The 20,233-nt window shown below is 46.9% G+C and overlaps 1 protein-coding gene across 1 annotated transcript in view; it reads left to right on the top strand.

The window, feature by feature from the left end:
- UBFD1 (ubiquitin family domain containing 1) overlaps positions 1-20,233 on the top strand; it is a 391,487-nt gene that overhangs the window by 290,048 nt on the left and 81,206 nt on the right. The window contains exon 5 of the mRNA XM_069647393.1: positions 3,430-3,535. Within this exon, the coding sequence (XP_069503494.1) occupies positions 3,430-3,535 (106 nt within the window). The remainder of the gene's footprint in view (positions 1-3,429; positions 3,536-20,233) is intronic.

Genomic DNA, 20,233 nt, shown 5'->3' with positions numbered 1-20,233 from the left:
CAGTGAAACTAGCCAGTGAAACTAGCAATAACTCATAAGGGAGAATGATGAGTTACTTTTTCCTGTCAAATGTAGACACGAGCAGCGTGTTTGGAGGAACACGACCCTTCCTCTTGTGCACTAGTGGATCCCAGGGAGCAGGCAGCAAGTCCACAGTAGCAACGTTGGGCGCAGAACACGCCAGTTGAACACAGCTCCCAGTCCAACAGTACACTTGCGTACACTTCGGCCCCCAATTAGAAAGGTGCCATCCCAAGAAATCTCCAAATGAACCAAAAACAGCTGCAGCATCGCCTGGGGGGGGGGCGTGCGTCAGCCATGAGCGACAATACTTCTGAGTGGGGCGTTAACTACCCAGTTTGTGGTACATAATGCAGAAACGGTACACATTAATTAGGCGTTGCGTGATGCACAATATTAGAACAGTATATAAAACTCAAAAATGAAACCAAAGTGTGGGCCCGGACCAGATGGTAATCGATCTGATGGGTATAACGGTGCGATGACGTACCGGTCAGCCAGGCCCGGCCCTACCCCCGGCACTATTGAACAATATCCATACATGAGAGCTAGGAAGCAATCCCATGGGGCAGGACCAGATGACTGTCGATCCGAAGGATTGAGTTATGCGTAGACCCTTCAGCCATCCGGGCCTAGATCCACACTTGGTACTATTGAGCTTACAACGGAAAGTAACCTAGGGTGAACGGAGGGGCGAAGACTGACGCGGTCAGCCAGGGAAATGCTCATCAATGAATTTGGAAGCCTCCTCAGGGATGCTGAAGAAGACCCGATTTCAGTGTTCAATCCTGAGTTTAGTAGGGTGGAGCATTGAGTATTTGACCTCCAGGTTTCGCAGCCTTTTCTTGGTTGCCTGGAAGGTTTTTCTGCTGTTGGACAGCCACAGAGGCCTGGATAAAGGTGAATTCTAGAGGAGCTATGGAAGAGGTCGCCTTTGGCTCTTGCTGCTTGAAGTAGGGAATCTCTATCGTGGTAATTCACGACTCTCGCTATGATGGGGCGAGAAGCGCCTGGTCTGGGTTTTGCCGTCAAGGAGCGGTAGGCCCTCTCAATCGGGAACTGCGGGAGAATTTCAGGGAATCCGGAATCGAGAGCAGGGAGCGCTCAACGAAGTCCTCCATGGAGCCATCAATCTTCTGGGACCCCAATGATGCTTGGGTTATTACGCCTGGAACGAGACTCCAGGTACTCATTCTTCCGGATGTCTTGGACCTGCCTGGACAGCGCGCCCACCTCAGTCCTGAGGGCAGTGACATCGTCCTCAACCACCCTGACCCTAGTCTCCAATTCCGCGACCCGAGAGTCCGTCTTCTCCATATGGGCTTTGATCGAGCTTATATTCCCACTCATGTCATCCAGTTTTGAATGTAGGGCCGTGAAACCCTCCTGCATGTTTGCCATCATTTTCTGTGATTCAGTGGCTTTGGTAGGTACTGATATAGATGCCTGTGTTTCTGATAAGGGATCACTCGGTTTTGATGCTGCTGTGGTGTACATGTTGATGGAGCTCTGCTTTTTATTAGTTCCTTTGGGCAAGATCCTGTCCGGCCACGTGGAAAATAGGGTTGTGGAGCTTCAGGGGTGCAGTAGAGCCCAAGTCAAGCTGGTAATCCTTCTCCGAGTAGTGACCTTTGATGAGAGGGTTAAAGTTCCTTCGCTGGATGGTGAGGTACAGGGCTCCATGTCGCCGGGCGCCGTATAAGTATACGGGTCCGAATCAGGGGTGCAGCAACCGTGGTACAGTGTACCCGGAGAGTGTTATGGTAGGTACACAGCACCCCAGTGAGAGGGTGCGGACTCTAGCCACGAATCCCAGGAGAAGATCTTAGCGAGTGGAGGCTTGCTATCGAGTGAAGCAGGGCCACTCAGAGCGTCAGTGCAGACTGTTATGTCTAGTGGGACTGTCATGTCTAGTGGGACTATCTCTGTCCCCCTGTGGTCTCCCCCGTATGATAGGGTGTCAAGAGAGATGTAAGTAGCCAAGTTAATCACTGCTTGGCTGTGAGTGGGGTCAGCATGTGGGTACATGGGCAGCAGTAGCTATACCCCAGATGAGTCTTGGGCTTCAGGACAATGTAGATCCCGTGAATGTGGTGAAGGAGTTATGCGGAGTGAATACCCTGTTGGGAATGATGCACTGTGTTCACTCTATTCCAGCTGGCCAGAGATGTCCAGGATGCCAGCCACAGGATCCGCTGTGCCGAATGGTTCATGGGCGGTAGGTATGTGGAGCCACTTTGGTCCGGGAGAGAGAACACTGCAGTGGAATGCCCAGGCCACTTAGGTCATGTGCAGCAGAGCCAGGGGCTGCACAGCTCTGCTGTCCTCTACGCTCTCCCCCCTGCCCCCCGTGGGCCTGCAGGGGCAGAGCTCCAGCCCAGAGGGCGATGGCAGGGCCAGCTGACACGGGTCCCCAAGTTCGGGGGCCCCCAGCAGCCGTGAGAGCAGGGCCAGGTAGGTCAGGCAGTCGCGGAAGGGAAGGGCCTGGAATGCAGCCCAAGCAAAGAGCTGCCAATGGGATCCTATTGTACACCGGCAGAGGGAGGCCCGTCCCAGGTCGTCTTTTCCGATGTCCGCTGAACCGGGAAGCAGGGGGTTTAGCAATGCTGTTACGGTCCAGCCCAGGGCGCGCTAAGCAGTGCAGTGGTCGCCCCTCCCCCAGCCAGGCCCACAGTCCCCGGCGCTCCAGCGAGGAGTCCACCCTCTGTGGAAGTGGGCAGCGGGGTGTCCCAGGGAAGGCAGGCAGTGTTTCAGCAGGAGATTTTATCTCCTTGTTGGTACCTCACTGGCACATGCCTGTTGGATCACGCCAGCAGCCCATCCAAAATCGATCCGTGGATGTTATTTAAGTCCTGATCGTGGAAGTGGATGAAATCAAATCTGCACTGATTGGTTTAGTGCACACTGGTTACTGATGAAAATTAAGTTAAGCGTCTGAACAGTGACAAAGTCACAATGCCTTTTCTCTTCTCCATCAGGATTCCACTGTGCTAGGTCTACAACATAGCATTTCCTCCTTTTGACTTCTCCATTCTTTTCTTCCTTATTCACTTCTCCCCCTCCTTAAATATCCTGCTTTTGCTGGTTCTCCCTTGCTCGCTCTTTTGCATGCTCATTCTCTCACTGTTCCTCCCCTTTCAAGCTCACACCTTCCTTCTTTCCTGCTTCCTCTTTCTCTGCCACTTCTCTATGCCATCCCCAACCTTGGTATGACATTCGCATTTTAGTCATATTAAGGTTCTAAACTCCCCTGAACTGAAATGCTATCCTAATGCAGTGGTTGGGAGTGTTGAAGCCCCTTTGTGATGGTCCGAACGGGTCCATTTGTATTGTCGTTTGGGATTGATGGCAGTGTTAACATTTGCACTTTTATATATTTTTAACTTTTTTTAAACTTATTTTTTTTAGGAACGATTGCCCACTGTACCATTGGCCGGCATGTACAACAAATCAGGTGGCAAAGTCAGGCTGACTTTTAAATTGGAACAAGATCAGTTGTGGATCGGCACAAAAGGTAACCTCAAAGGGAACATGTGGGTAGTTTGTAAATATTTTCGCCTTTGTGTTTATTGCCGCACGTTTGGTATCTTTTTTGCTTGTTGATGGGAATAGGAACAGTGTTTCCCGAGTAGACACCGTATTGGCTAGGGTTAAAAAAAAGAAGACAGAAAGGGAAGGAATTGTAGCAATTTCAGGTTTCAATATATTGTATTAGACACTTGTGCGGGTGACCAAAGTGAATAAATCATTAAATATCTTAAACACAATCTCTTCTTGAATAAAGCCACACCAATATCCCTTCCACCTTGGGTTAGGTCTATTGAAGGATCCTCGTACAGGGGAATCGGTACCTAGGTCTTTTTACCTGTTCGGTTTTGAGGTGATGTGGTTGTGGGTTAGGTCTGATGTGGGGGGACTTGGACTTAAAGGCCCTCCCTGCTTGGCTGCCTCTTGGTGCTGGTGTTTTTACCTGGTATGTTGTGCAGTCATCTAGACCATTCCTGCATGCTTTTCTGTCCATGATTTGATGTGCTGTGTAAACTTGTGATTTCTCATCTGTTGTAAACTAACGGAAAGGTCTGTGTTTAATGAATCATGAAAGATGAACTACACTGCACATGCAAACTAAACAAGTGGAGAATTGGACAAAAACATTCTAAATGCAATTCTAATATGGACTTGCCACTAACCATGTGCTATGTACAACATAAACATAATGCTAAACAAGTGAGAGCCTGTTTTAGAACAAGTGGGTTCATCTGAGAAATGGAAATCATTTGAAAATTCTTGTACAAAACGGCATATTGGATGGAAGTATGTGGCACTGTATCACCAAGTAGTCTTAAGATGTATTACTCCTGTTATCTGTAGTTTGACTGAAATTATATTTGAGCTTTTGGTAATGGGAAAAATTGAAGTTTCCTCACTTAAATGCCTATATCCTAAATTCGAATCCTATTCAGGCATTGAGTATGTTAATGATGCCTTTATGAAAACTCAATTAAGGTTTCTCCCTGGTTTACCTCTTTAACCTCACTTTGTTGGAGGACTGTCTGTCAGAGGAGGCCAATTATAAGGTCAAAGGTCCCTGCCCCACCTCGTTAGAGGCTACCTGGTCACTTTTTTTTCATGTACCCATCCGGGTTTCCTCTACTTTCACCTTGGTGATTTCATGTCTGAGGCCTCGCCAGTGGAGCCAAATGTGTAACGATGTGCTCCTGAGAGCCCGCTTGATCTCTTAGGCAGCGTATACCACACATTAATGATTTCTTACCCACTTCCCAGAGCTCCACATCTACACAGAAATGCTCACCTCCTGAAGCTGTGCCTGCTTTTGTGGCAGAGAATAGTGCTATACCTGACGCAAGGCTTTTGGCAGAGGTGGATCTGTTCTTAATGCAAGAGAAACCACTTCACCTGAGCACACAACAGGTTTACTGTCCGACAGCAATATTTGTAGGAACCAATTCTTATTACTCTTGTGTAATTGATGAACCTTAGAAGTCATTACTTTCTCACACTATATTGCAAAACTCCAGCAACAATCTGAGTATTGTCTCCTCCTTATATAAAATACTACTAGCGAAGCTCCCAGACACGGCTCCCAAAGCCCAGAATGCATGGGCCGAGGAACTCTGCCTCAACATCTCGGGCGACACGAGGAGGAAGATGTCCTCTCACACGAGTAAAGTCTCCCTAAATTTCTGATATCGCTGCATGCAGTATAAAATAGTGAATAGAGTGTACTATACCCCACGTAAACTGACCAGGTTCAACTGCAGCCGAATGCAGGTCTGTCCCAGATGTCGTGCTGAAGATGCGGACCACGCGCATATGTTCTGGTCGTTCACTGCGCTGAATAAATTCTGGGGAGATATTATTGAGGCACTCTCTGAAATTGCGGGCACGGTAATAAACCCGGACCTGCTGGCGTTGCTGTTTGGTATCTGGAGAGGGGACTGGGTTAAGAAAATGGCAGGATTTCTGAATGTGGGTTGCATGGTCGCTAAGAAATGTATATTGCAGTGTTGGAAATGCCCCTCCCCGCCCGCCTTTAAGATGTGGCTCTCGGCCCTTACATGGACACAACACAAACATGCAAAGAGGAATACATTGCCTCTCTACGAACGCAGTATCGCCCCAGAAATGTCTGGACCACCTTCTGCAGCTACTTAAATAAAGACTGATGAGGACTCTATCCCGGCCTTATTGCCATCCGCATGAACATGTTGCGTACTGGTTCTGTACAGGCCTGACCCTTACCCAGCGAAGACGATACCCACGATTGTTCATTTATCTGCTGTATCTCATGTCCAACAATGTTCAAGTGCTCAAAAACGTGTAACTGTCTCAAGTCTGCCAATAAAATAACTTTTTTTTTTAAAGTCATTACCTTCTCTACAGTATCACTGAAGCAAGCTTGTATATTGCGACATACTCTGTGTGTACTGGTAAATAGAAAAACACATAGAATGCTTCCTTTCATTTACCATTTCTCTGTATTTAATCTCCAGCACAGATATGAGCATTAAGCATGGTATATTCAAACAAAATGCATTCCCTGATATTAGCAATAATTGATTAGATTAATTAGGCTGTCTGCAATGACTGGTTTGTCCTGGCCATTGTGGCTTCACAGAGGACAGTTTGAAGGTCCTTTTCTGTAGTTTTTTCCCCTGCGAGGTGCGTTGCACAAAGCTCTGATCTTGAAACTGTTTGACCGGTGGCGGGTGAACGTGATCCAGGAAGGATAGTTGTTACTACTCTTCACTTCAATATCCAAAGCCTACAACCAATCAACAATGTGCATAGCCATTGAATCATATTGTAGTTTAATAAGATGAGGCGCTACAACTTTGCAGTATGTAAGCGTGCAAACTATCACAAGGAATAGAGGGAAAGATTGCAGCCCAGGAGCATGTATTTCAGAAAAGAAAAAGCTTTTATATGTTTACGAAAAGTGAAAAGATCTTCATTATTATGCAAATCAAGTGCTTGACCTCCCATATCCTTTGGCACTTTTGTACACTTGGGGACAAACACTGAATGCTTGTAAGGAGTCCTTAATGCTGAACTGGTAGTGTACCATTTTAGATGTTTCTTGAGACAGAGGGGTTTTGCCATCACACAAAAACCTTGCATAGCAAGTAGTTTAAATGAAATTCTAGACTTTACATGGAGCCAACAAAGTGTTTTGAGAACCTGTGAAAGATGGGCATGTTTTGGAAGATTCAGAATTGTGAGCTCCAATTTTTTTTTTAAACTCTTTATTTCTCATTTTCAACAAGTTACAATAAAGAGAATTAACATCCTAGGTCATTGAATTGAAAAATACATAACAGTGGAAAACAAAATAAAACAGAATTCCAAACCATAACTCTGTTTCTGATGTTTGTTAATCTGCTTGGAATCACATGCTGTGCATAGTCCGACAACCAGTGGTCACTGCGGAGTATTGCATTTTGTTTTTCGTAGTCAAAGGGGACGTCGACAAGGCGTATTTTTTCTGCCCTGAGTGAGCCTTCTATACATGAGCGAGTACAGAAAAGAGAGATGTAGAAAGGTGTCTATGTTCCTTCCATCCGAGCGGGGAGGAAGGGTGGGCGCATGTGAATCTAAGCAGATACAACCATCAGAAATGCTTTTACGGTAAGTAATGCACTGTCTTCTGATGTTTGTTAATCTGCTTAGAATCACATGCTGTGCATAGACTAGCGAGCAGTACCCAGAGTTGGCAGTGGGTTATGAGAAGGAACAGTAGAGAAAAGATGTCTTAATACTGCCTGTCCCACCTGGAAGTCAGATCTAGAGTGTGCATCTAGACAGTAGTGTTTTGTAAAGGTGTGCACAGAACTCCAGGTTGCCGCTTTGCAGATGGACTCAAGGGGAACATTTGCAATGAATGCTATGGATGCCCCAGTGCCTCGAGTAGAATGTGCTCTTGGCTTGCAGGGTAGTTCTCTTAGCAAGAGTGTAACCGAGAGTGATGCATTGAACAATCCATCTAGATCTAGTGGATTTTGAAACTGCATCTCCTTCTCTTCCTGCTGCCACCGAGACAAAGAACTGATTAGTCTTTCTCAGTGGTCTGGTTCTTTCCATGTAGAACATGACAGCTCTGCGCACATCAAGTGTATGCAGACTTTTTTCTCCCGAATTGGAAGGGTTTTGAAAGAACGTTGGTAGTTCTATTGACTGGTTTACATGGAATTTTTAGATGAATTTCGGTGCAAACCTTGGGTGCGTGCGTAGAACCACTTTATCTTTGTGAACTGCTACAAAGGGGTCTAAAACAGAAAGAGCCTGTAGTTCACTTACTCTCCTAATGGAGGTGATAGCTATTAGGAAAGCGGTCTTAAGAGTGAGGTCTTTAAGAGTTGCTTTGTGCATGGGTTCAAAGGGTGAGCCCATGAGTCTGGTAAGTACCACATTCAGGTCCCAGCCGGGAGCTGGGTTTGCTATCGGAGGGTGTATTCTCTTTACTCCCTCCATGAAGGCTTTTATAACTGGGACTTTCCACCACGACACTTTAAGCTGGGAAGTGGTGTATGCAGAAAGTGCCGCTCAATCTTGTTGAGAAGGGGAGTCGGGGGAAAGGCGTAAGCAAATTTCCCCGACCATGGAATCGATAGACCGTTCCCCTTGGATTGGTTCTGGGGGTACCTGGAGGCGTAATCTTGGCATTGTGAGTTCTCCAGAGTTGCGAACAGGTCTATTTCTGGGAATCCCCATTGTGTGAAGACGTCGAAGACGATGTCTTCGTGCAACTGCCATTCGTACTCTGAGGGCAGAGGGAAGTCTCTGCTGAGTTCGTCTGCTAGCAGATTGAGTTCCCCTGGTACATGTTGCGACAGTAGGAACATGTGTTTGAGAGCCCACTTCCAGATATTCTGGGACAGCATGGACAGTCCTGGAGAGTGGGTGCCCCCTTGCTTGTTGAGGTAGTACATGGCTGTGGTGCTGTCCGTAAGGACCATCACTGTCTTCCCTTGTAGGTGTTCCTGGAAGGCTTTTAGTAACACGGCCAGCAGCTCTAATAGGTTTATGTGCTTGGATGCTACGCTCGGAGTCCACACTCCGTGAGCAGTCTGATGGGATAGGTGAGCCCCCCCATCCTGTGAGGGATGAGTCTGTGGTTAGAGTGGCTTCCACTGCGGGTGTGGCAAAGGGTTTCCCTCTTACCAGGTTTTCCTTTGTCCACCACTGTAGCGAGAGAACCAAGGCCTGCGAGACCACCACTAGATCGTCCCATTGTCCGCTGGCCTGACGCCACTGGCTGTTGAGCCACTCTTGCATTGGGCGCATGCGCAGGCGCGCGTGAGGTACCAAATAAATACATGATGCCATCATTCCTAGCAAGCGCATCGCTTTGCGCACGGTCACCTCTCGACCTGCCACATATTGGGGGATCTGAAACAGCATGTTTTGGACCCTCTCGTTGGAGAGGAAGACGAGGCCGTCCTTTGTTCGAATTAGAGCCCCCAGAAATTGTTTGACTTGGCTGGGGTCTAAGCTGGACTTCTTCTCGTTGAAGGAGAAGCCCAGTTGGAACAAAAGGTCTACAGTCTTTTGGGTGTTTGAGAAGCATGTCTCGTAAGAATCCCCTGTTATGAGCCAGTCGTCGAGGTAAGGGTATACTGTAAGGTCACCATACGAAACATTTGGGGTTTGACAAACTTGTTCGCTGGGCGCATATCTAATACAGGGCGCATGGTTAGATCCTTTTTGGGTACAAGGAAGTACAATGAATAAATACCTTCCGTTACCTGAGATAGAGGCACGACCTCTATAGCTCCTTTTTCCAGTAGCTGGTCCACTTCTTGGAGAAGGATGGCGAGGTGTTCTGGTGTCATGCGTCGTCCCCTCGGGGTCTGTATGTTGGGGAACTGTTGAACTCTATACAGTAGCCGCGGGCTATGGTGGATAGTACCCAGCGGTCTGATGTTATTCCCTCCCATGCTGGAAGAAAGGATGTTAACCGGCCCCCAACCGGCGATGCATGGGAGGGGACCCGAATCTTCGCGTCACTTGGTGTTGTTGGTGGCTTGGGAGCCTCTAGGGGTGGAACCCCGGCCTCTCCCCTTGCCACGGCGTTGACCTCTCTGATTGTACTGGCCACTATTACTTTGGTAGTTGTTGGCAGAATATTGAAGTTTATTCTGTTGTTGGCGTTGGCCACGAAAAGAACGCTTGTTGCCAAATCCCCGCCTGTTAGGGGGCTTTGAGATTTGGTCCAAGGTCTTTATGGTATCAAATTCTTTTTTCACATTTTCCAGTGCTTCGTCCACTGCCTTTCCAAAGAGGTTAGACTCTTCAATAGGCTTGAGCGACGATTGCGTTTCTGCCTTAAAACCGGAATTGCGAAGCCAGACGTGGCGCTTCAGCAGAATTCCCTGTACCAAAGAGCGGCCAGCTGTTTCCGCTGCATCGAGGGTATTCTTAACGATGCATTGGTTGACCAGAGACCCTTCATTAACTGTAGCCAGCAATCTAGTTTTTAGGGGTTCAGGGACTTCCTCGATGTCCTGCTTAAGCTTTCCCCATTGCGCATCAGCATAGCTTGCCAGCAATGTGTTATTATTGGCAATTCTAGTTGAGACCGCTGCCGAGGTGGTAATTCTTTTGCCTACGGCATGAAGCTTTTTCCCCTCTTTATCCGGGGGTGCCTCGCTGGTAGACAGTGGAACCCCAGCCCTTTTCCTAGCGTTAGTCACCACTAAGGAGTCCGGGATTGAGTGACCCTTAATATATAATGGGTCTGATTAAGAGGGTGAGAACAATTTTTCGATTCTTGGATTAACCCCTCTTACTAGTGCAGGGGTGGCCAGTGACGGGTTGATTCGTCTCTTAACAGAGGCGAGTATTGGGATAGTTTGGCTGGTGGGTGGTTTTTCTTTGATAATCCTTTCCACAAAGTCAGTGTCTGGGGTGACCTCCCCAGTTTCGACCTCGAAATGTGCAGCTGCCTTCCTCAGCAGCGCATTTACAGTGGGCTGGTTGTCAACAGGCGAAGGGTTCCTGACTGGTGTGGTCTGAGGCGACCTGATGTCCAATGTCTGGCTCTGTAGACCCTGATGGCGACTGCCAGGGATTTGGGTCACCCTCACCTGGGTCTTCTTCGTACCCTTCCTCACTTATGTTAGTGTCCTCATGGAAGCCTTCTTCCTCTTGTTGGTTTTCATCATTAATGAACTCCTCCTGGAAGAGTGTGTCCTCTTCGGTGAGGTTGTAAGAGTTCATATCCTCCTGAAAGGGGTTATAGAACAACTTCGGGTATTTAGCCCTTGGACTTTCTAAGAGTACCTCCCTAGGTCTTTTAGGTGTCCTATTTTCTGGAATGGCCATGAATCTGTCTAACTTGTCCATACAGGACTGGAACTTCTCTAAGGTCCACTGGGGTAGGCCAGAGCGGTATGGGAGTGAAAAAGGAGTCTCTTCTCCTTGTATTCGCCTAGATCTGTCCCATAGCGTCGGAGATAATGTGCCTTCGCCTTCTGAGAAGTGCTCTGGCAGGCTAGGGCTTTCCGTCGACGGTGGGAGCTGTCCCAGCCTACTTTCCGGCGCCTTCGGCGTTATTGGCCTTGTGCGCAGTTTTCAGCGCGTCACTTGACGTCCGTCTCTGCCCGTCCTTCGAAGATATACGCGCGAGGCTTTCGGCGATCATTCTGTCTGCCGAGGGATCGCTCGCCGTCGAGTCTCTACTGGCAACGTGCACGCTAGGTACCGTCGAGCCTTTACTGGCAACGTGCGCACTCTTACGAGGCGCGTCGCCGCCTGAGGGTTTGGGGTTAGCGCCCTTATTTCCAGAGTGCCCGGTCGCCTGTCGCGGGAGCGGGGAGGGCCGACAACCCTTACGGTCGGCGGAAGACGCCGGTGGGCCCGACGCCTCCGTTGGCGCTATGGCCGCCTTTGTCTTCGACGAATGCGTGCCGTGGGGTATGTGTTTTTGAGATTTCTTATGTGCGTCCTTGTCGCCGGGGTGTTCATCCCCATAAAATGGCCGTGAGCCGGGCCTGTCGGGGCCGGGGCCGGACGAAGAGGAGCGCGAATGCTCCCTCGAGAGGTCTACAACCTCCATTACGGAGGCCGTGTAATCGCTGTCCTCGTCACATTCTGCAGCGGGCGAGGAATCTGACCTAGACATGGCGTAGGCCGCCCACCTTTTGACCCTACGGTCCTTTATCGTTTTGGGCTTAAGTAACTTACAGGCCGCACAGCCGTCCTCCTTGTGATCGAGGGGCAAGCAACGGTTGCACCGTTTGTGCTTGTCCTTGCAGGTATATTTGCCTTTGCAAAGTGGGCAAAACCTAAAGGGCGTCGTCTCCATAGCTGAGGGCAAGAAGTGCGATTACGACCTCGAAAGAGAGGGAGGGGAAAAGAGAAAGGCATTCTCGGAGAGAAAAGAAAAGACCACACAAACCCGCTCTCCCTACTGTGTAAGGCCGGCGAGGCCAGGCCACGTGTTCGGCGACGCCGAAGGATCTCCTCCACTCGTCCTTCCGTCGAAGATCTTGCTCGGCAGAGAAACAGCTTGCAGCTTCGTCGAGGGAGGGATCTATATGTTAGATAATAATAAACAACCAAGGGTCGAATAAATGATTTCGCAATGTCTCTCGAGGAGCTCTGCATAGAGGCGACCAATAACTGGGCGGAAAAAACAATCTGAGGGACCTCGACGCGTGAGGGATTGTGGGTACAACGCACGTCACTATAGGGATAGTGTTAGACACGCCTTGTCGACGTCCCCTTTTCGACTACGAAAAACAAAATGCAATACTCTGCAGTGACCACTGGATGTCGGACTATGCACAGCATGTGAATCTAAGCAGATACAACCATCAGAAATGCTTTTATGGTAAGTAATGCATTGTCATTCCACCATATGAAACTTAGGACTAACCTAAAACAAAGCCAGATGTATCAAACAAATGACAACAAACAAGTAAGACCACACAAAACAACCACATAAACAACACAAACCCCCTCCCCATATATTAATGCTAATAGACCAATGCACTCCACTCCAGAACCTAATCTAGCATCATCCATAAAGGTCAATAAAGCTCCCCCAAATTTCCTCATAAAGGGTTTCCTTGTTTTGTTTACAATACGTTTTCTCAAGCCTGGATAAAATCCTAACATCTAAAATCCAGTCCTCCACCATCGGCTTATTCTGTGTCTTCCAGACCCTCAACACCTGTTTAGCCGCCACCAACAAAACTTTGATTACCCCACACGATATCACCCAACTCACATCCCGTCCACCACTATACAATAATAAGATGACCGCTTAGGGAGTGCGTGGATAAACAATGTCCCAAATTTGATCGACCCTATCAATAACCTCCCTCCAGAAACTCACCACTCTTTCACAATAACATAACATATATATCAAAGTACCTTGTTCTTTCCCACAACCCCAACACCGATCATCACCAACTAATCCCAATTTACACATACGAACTGGGGTCCAAAATATTCTGCCCAATATCCTTTGATGTATATAGCGTAATTGCAACTGCCAAAGTGAGCTGCAATTTTAACTGCTGAAGAGAGCTAATAGGTACACTAATCTAGCCTTGCTCTTTCAATACCTCTAGCAATAATGGAGCAGTGAAGTTCGGATAATGGGTCTTAGTTATCTTAGCATCAATTGAAAATGTGTTGATCTCAGTATGAGATTTGGGATGTGAATCCAGAAAAACTCCAAGGGCCTTCACATCTCTTAAGGGTTTAATTGTGTACCCTGCTAAAGTGAATTCTGTGTAAAGCTCACATACTTTGCCGTAAAGCCGAGGCCGCACCATTGAGCATAATTATTTTTCTTTGTTTAGGCCCAGCCAATATATGAACATCCATGATTCAATACAATACATTTAAAAATGTGTCTGATTTTGTTGATTGAGGATCTAGCCTACAAATCTGCAGAATTCTGAGATTTCACACCCACTATGACAGAATGTCATGAAGGGGTTCGAGATGGAGGTCAAATAGATATAGGATGCCTGTAGCACTCCATATTCTGCTGCAATTGGGTCAGATGGTGCATTGCCCAGTTTCGTGATGCTCTATTCTTAGGAAAAGAAACAATCCATGAGACTACTTTGTGTGAAGTGTGTGCTATATTAGGAAATCGCTGTAAAAGGATGGACTTGTCCAAGGTGTCAAAAGCGGCCGATAGGTCCAAGAGCGTCAGGAGACCTGATCTATAATTTGGAGGAAGGAGTCCTTTACATCTAAGAGGGTCTGCTCTGTGCCTCGCTGTGGATGAAATCCCGATTGAGTCACCCAGTAATTGAATAGAGGCTGGCTTATTCGGTATTTTCAGCAGAAACGGCATATCCGAGACGGTCCTCTGTGTCAAGGCTGGGCGTGAATGGCAGAGTAACCCAATTTCTTTTAAATTGTAAGGGGTGTCTTCGTTCTTAAACTCTGAATGTTTGTTTAGCCCAGTACTTAGTTTGAGTGATGAGGTTTACAATTCTTTAAAAGATGGTACTATTACAACAGTGAGACAAGTGTGGGTTGCCCCAGTTGAAAAAGGTGCGTTGTCTGACCAGTTAACTGGTGATAAAAAGCAATTGTTGGACTGTGCAATATATAATCACCAAGTCTAACGTGCATCCTTGTGTAGGAGTAGACTGGGAGGTTGGAAAGTGAAAGTCAGGCTCCTTGAGGAAAGTGCTAAGGGGCATACGTAGCTGTAGTGCCATTAGGGTCACTAAAATCCATATTATAGTCTTCTAGTAGTATGATCAGAGATGTAGTTTTCATGTAAGATATACAAATCTAGTGGGATTAATACTAACATAAGGCGGCCAGTAAATTACTAAAAGCTTTGTACTTGGCATGGCAATACTATAGGGCATATATTAACACTAACAATTGCTTGAAAGTATGATGCAGTAAAACTTGGAAACATACTCAGTAGTGCTGTCTGGTTTAGCAAGCCAGTAGATTGGGGAGTTTATACCAATTTCTGTGAACCGAGTAAATGGAAAGGGCTCAAAAACGCAATCATATTTGTACAAACGATCTCAAGCCATGGATTAAAATTGCAGGATTAACATCAATCTGCTGGGTTTATGCCTTCCATTCACTAGTGTCTATGTGGATCCACTTATTCTGGCCAGAGAACTACAAGTATGAGCAGAGACTTCTGAATGCGCTTTTCCCTGCCTTGATGCACACCAATTTCAGTGGTAATCCACGCTCTAGAGAATAGTAGAGGAGCTACATTGACAAAAATACTTCTTGATCACTACTAGCTGTTGGGACAGTTTTTCTGAAGTCCAACTACGTAGGCAGTACAAGAGACTACTCTTAGTATAAGGCTGTAACACCTGATTTCAGGGTAGCATAGACCGAGCAGCCAGGCTTATTTTAGGAGGGAAAGAGGGCTGTAAAATCAGTACAAAGAAATTGTAATAGACATGAGCCAAAGACACTGAAACACTACATATTGTAAACATAAATGGTTTATTTAAATAAAAGTAGGCCCATATAAATCTTGGGAGGAGTGGGGGGGGGGGGGGGGGTTACTATCACAGATCATATAAACACATATGCTTGAAGGTACACAGGCAAAAGCATATAACCTAATTTGGAACACCTAACAATTCTAGGGAAGCAAATAGAATAGTTACTTTTAGATTACTTTCAGTAATACAGGGCAGTGACCCTATCAGTTGTCCTGTGACACTCAGCAGGAAATCACATAGTAAGTCAACTGGACAATATACTTTTCAGAATAGTGTAGCACTTATTCTAGGAACACTTGTGTACAGGCACGTTATAAATGCAATATCAGTAAAAGGCCTATAACTCTGATTGTTATTCTAGGGGAGTTGGACTTTGGGGTGTAATATTCAATTACAATTGCTTTTCAGTTCAGACTAAGGGAAGCAATAACTCTAGCTTATTTTCTGATAACAGTTCTGCTCAAGGTAAGTAAAACCTATATACTTTTGTCTGTAGCTAGCAGCAACCTAAAAGGTTAATATGACCTATGCAGACTTATTCTGGACAGGCTAATATTACGCCAGGATAAGCAAGACCCATTTGGGGACACATGCAATTATCCCAGTGAAACCAACAGCAGTACTTTTTGGAAGAGGGGAACCCAATTCGCAGGTAAAATGACCCTTTACCTACTGTAAAGTAAGACTTTGAGAATATTTGTATAATTTTTTTCAATTTTTTTTTTCAGAATGTCAAAACATTTCTAAGGTTAGCAATAACTTTGTAACTATTCACCCAGAGTTTAAAGTTGCCAACTGATTCATTTGCAAGTAAACCTTTGAACCCTTGTTTTATTTTTCAAGACAGACCCCTTAAAGTATCCATCCCTTCCCAATTCTATAACATGAGTTCTCTGGGGCAGAAGGGGGACCCTAGTGGTCTAGGAGCCAGGCAGGGTGAGATGCAGGCAAAGCGGTGTTCCAGAGCAAGACTCGTCACACAAGTTGGTAGTTTTCTTTAGTTAGTTGAGCGTCCAGGGACTTCAGAGAACTTATTGAAAAAAAGTTGTCAAAGGATGCCTTTTAAAAGGCACTATAGTGTCTTAAAAATGACACCTGAAAATCTCAGGATGCCCAACACCAACTGCATTTTGCTTGTAGGTCAGTTTTTAATGGCCTTGGCATTGATTTTAAAAATTAACAGTGCACATGGCCAATCGTGATGTCAGCGTTCTAAACTAGGTACCCTCCCATAACTCCAACACAATCATAACTAATAGGCTTCCTGCTTCATTGGATTAACATTGTGAAAATGGCGAAAATCATATTGAAGCTTAAGTGGCATCTGTATATTGAAGAAATATAACTTTTAAATGTGTTCCGTCCATTGTGCAAGGCACATACTTGAGTGAATAAAAACAAGTATTTTACAACATATTAAAGTAAAGGTCATCAGTATGCTGCTGAATACTTTCCAATTGGGGTTAATTCCAATCTGAATGCAGATATAGCTGCTGGCTGATGCATATATATTGACACAGCTCGTGTTCTAAGTTGTATCAGCAGAGCAATGCCCAAAGAGCAAATAAAGATCAGTGGAGCATACCCTGTGACAAATGCATGTATAGCTAAATCTAGCTGTTCAATAGTGAGACACGTGTCTGCCTTTGTGTGTACACACGTGTTGCAACATATTAAACCGTGTTGCACCCAATAGTAGGTCATTACAAATGTTCAGATAAATAGCTTGCTGTTAGCCTGTAAGGTGTTCAGAGCAGGCCTACATAGACTATACAACTATGGGCTCTGGTCTTGTTCAGCGTGACCAGTTCGATGTGACCACTGTCTGTGTACAGTAATTACTGGTGGATGGCAGAATACCTGATTTATACTAGGGTACAGTAGCTCTGAGACAGCTCTGCTGGGCAGCCTAGTGAGATCCAGTTTAGTGTACTTGCACCAGTATTTGTTTGCCACGTTTGTGTCTGTGTGAGCAAATGGGAGTAGGTAGGGTAAGTCACCCTGGGATCACCCATTTGACCAGGTAGTTATGGAGACTAGCCTTGCTAACACTAAATGCTGGATACGACTCGGGGCCTTGTGTGGTAATTTACTGACTTCCCTCCTGTGCAGGAACAGAGCAGGATTTGACCAGATAAGACAAATTCCTCAGTGACTGTTTATTTCGAAGGGATTGTGTCCTCCGACGTATTCCTTATCTTTAATAGATCATCTCCCAGCTAGCTGGCCTCGGACATTTTTTTTTAGTAGAGGGTGCTGCGCGTCGACCTCCCTCGACGGCCTCTGTATCGGCGCCGATGTCATCACGCGTATAAATAGACTCGCGCAGCGTCCGTTGCTCAGTTCCGTTTTTCCGCGCTTCGTGGGGCCTCGGAATATTGTTGCTCGGTTCTTCAGTCAAATATATCATTATTCCTCGTGAATACTGACTCGTACTCTATGGCTTCCTCACCCGAACCGACGACTCCACGGTCCGGCTTCAAAAACTTTCGAGACTGTGGAAAGAAAATGTTGTTGACTGATCCTCACAGGATCTGTTTATGGTGCCTGGGAATCGAGCACCATTGTTCGGAGTGCGAGGACTGCATGTCCATGACGGCGAAAGCCTTAAAGGAGCGTAAGGGGAAGCTGGAGAGAGGTAAGGCAGTTAAAACTTCTTCGAAAGGTTCCTCAGCGGCGTCGAGACATTCGTCTCCTCGCCATCACAAGACATTCTCGTTCTAGGTCTCGAAGCATTCAAAAAAGAGACGTTGAAGATCCCCTTCCTCATCCTCGTCTTCCGTTTCCCCAAAAAGGGTCTCCTGCCCCACAAAACATAGCTCTCAGGCTGAGTGGGAGAAATTCAGGAAAAAGATGCTAAGCGTCTTTGAAAAAGCGGCCTCGACCCCCTCGAAGACTGCTGAGGGTGATACCCTGGGTGAAAGACCCGAAAAACCAAAAAGCCGCGAGTCGCAGCACCCGGCGAAAGAAGCCACTAGAGAGCGTCACGAACCCTCGAGTAAAGGCAAAGTTGCATCTTCGCCATCGTCGAAGATCCCTTCGACACATAGATCGCCGTTATCAAAGGGTCAGTCGAGTTGACGCCGTCTTCGACGCTGAGAAAGGATAAACCCACGGCCACCTCACAGCCAGTGTCCATACCCAGAGCCTCGAGCACGAGAATGTCATTGACAACCTCGAGTAGAATCCCGATACTCTCGAGTTCGAGGCCTCTACTGCCTTTCTCGACGCCTTTTTTGATGGCTTCGAAGCCTTTAACGTCTGCGTCAACGATGTCTAAGTTTTCTCGGCCAATCATGACGAATTTGGCTCCTTCTGCTCTGGAAATGGGATTTATACCATTTTCAAGACCTGATCACTCCAGAGTCTTGTCTTCTGTTTATGAAGAAGGGGAGGATTTGGATCAGGAAAGACCTTTTGAATTGCAGGGATCTGCAACTCCTTCACCAGAGGAATTTACCTCTGAGAAAGGTAGGTAGAAAGACCTCCATGAATCCCTACAGGAAGCAAGTGGGTTGGACACTTCCCCAGAAGTGGAATTTGCCACACCAGACTCAGGGGAACATGCTGAAACCCCTCATAGAACCTTGATGGCAAGGATAATAGAGTTTATGGGGTGGTCCACACCCTCACCTGCTTTTCAGCAAGACGACCTCAGACATCTTGGTCAAAGGTCCACAGGAGGATCCTGTGGTGCCATTTCATGCGGCATTACAAAGGAGAATATTGGCAAACTGGGAGACGCCTGAGGTAATCCCGGCGGTTAACAAAAAATTATCAGCTAAATATAGGGTGTCTTCTGCTGACCCTGAATATTTATCCAACACCCAACTCCGGGGAGTCTGGTTGTTGAGGCAGCTACTTCAGCAGGTAGTAAATCGGCTTACCCTACTGTTCCACAGGATAGGGATAAGAGATATGACTCTATGGCCAAAAAAGTATTTTCCGCATGTAGCATGGCGTTGAAATCCATCAATGCTACTTGTACACTCGCAAGGTTCAGCCACACACTTTGGGAGTGTGCTTCATCAGCGGCTGACTGCCTCCCGGAGGGAGAAGAAAGGGAAGCGTTCCTAATCAAGGATGGTAAAGACGCTATGTGCGAATCCCTTCAAACTGGCATTGATTCTGCTGACAGCATCAGCAGGGCCATGGCGGCAAGTACAACAACCCAGAGATTTGCTTGGTTGCGAAAGTCTGGTCTTGCTCCAGATGTGCAAAGCAGACTCTTGAATATGCCCTTTGACGGCTCTTCTTTGTTTGGTAAGAAGGCGGATGACAGTTTAGAAAAACTACAAACATCAAAGGCAGCAGCAAAATCCCTAGGAGCTGCAATCCGTCGGACACCATATCGCCCCTCAGGAACCTCTTGGAGAGGGTAAGTCCTTTCGCTTCTATTCCGCATTCGGAAAAGGCAGAGGACAGCCCGTTCAAAGGGGTCAGAACAAATTCACCCGAGGTGGACGGGGTAAAAATACAAAAGCCGCAGCAGGTGCCTCTTTGCCCTCGGCATCTGCATCAGCCGTCTCCAAACCGCTCTGAGGACTCTCCTCACAAAACACCAGTAGGGGGCAGGTTAACTCAACATCTGACGGAATGGCAGGCTATTACGTCAGATGCTTGGGCATTGGAGACAGTTGCCCAAGGTTACTGCCTGCCTATTCTACGCATCCCTCAGTCATCCACCGGGGAACAGCTCTCTGAAAGTTCCAGATCTGCTCCTCTTGCAGGAAATTGTAGACCTGCTAGAGAAAGGTGCCATAGAACTGGTACCTGTAGCGGAGAGGAACAAGGGCTGGTACTCCCCCCTACTTTCTCATACCGAAGAAAGACAGAGGACTGAGACCTATCTTGGACTTAAGAGAATTGAACAAGTTCCTCAGGAAGGACAAGTTCAAGATGGTAACTCTCTCTCAGATCCTTCAGGCCCTCCAGCTCCAGGACTGGCTGGTATCTCTGGACCTCCAGGATGCTTATGTCCATGTGCCAATCCATCTCGAACACAGGAAATACCTGAGGTTTGCAATTGGCGGCTCTCATCAATTTTGAGTTCTGCCATTTGGGCTGACCTCCGCCCTGAGGGTCTTCACCAAGCTAATGTCGGTAGTGGCTGCAAGTCTAAGGTGGGAAGGGATCCATGTCTACCCCTACCTGGACGATTGGCTGATCAGAGCTGTATCTTCGGAACAAGCTCCGATCCAGCTAGATTATGTCTGCCACTTCCTTCACAA

Source organism: Ambystoma mexicanum, chromosome 2q (assembly GCF_040938575.1).
Source record: "Ambystoma mexicanum isolate Mex_15411 chromosome 2q, UKY_AmexF1_1, whole genome shotgun sequence".
Taxonomy (NCBI): domain Eukaryota; kingdom Metazoa; phylum Chordata; class Amphibia; order Caudata; family Ambystomatidae; genus Ambystoma; species Ambystoma mexicanum.
This window is presented reverse-complemented; position numbering and strand designations above follow the sequence as displayed.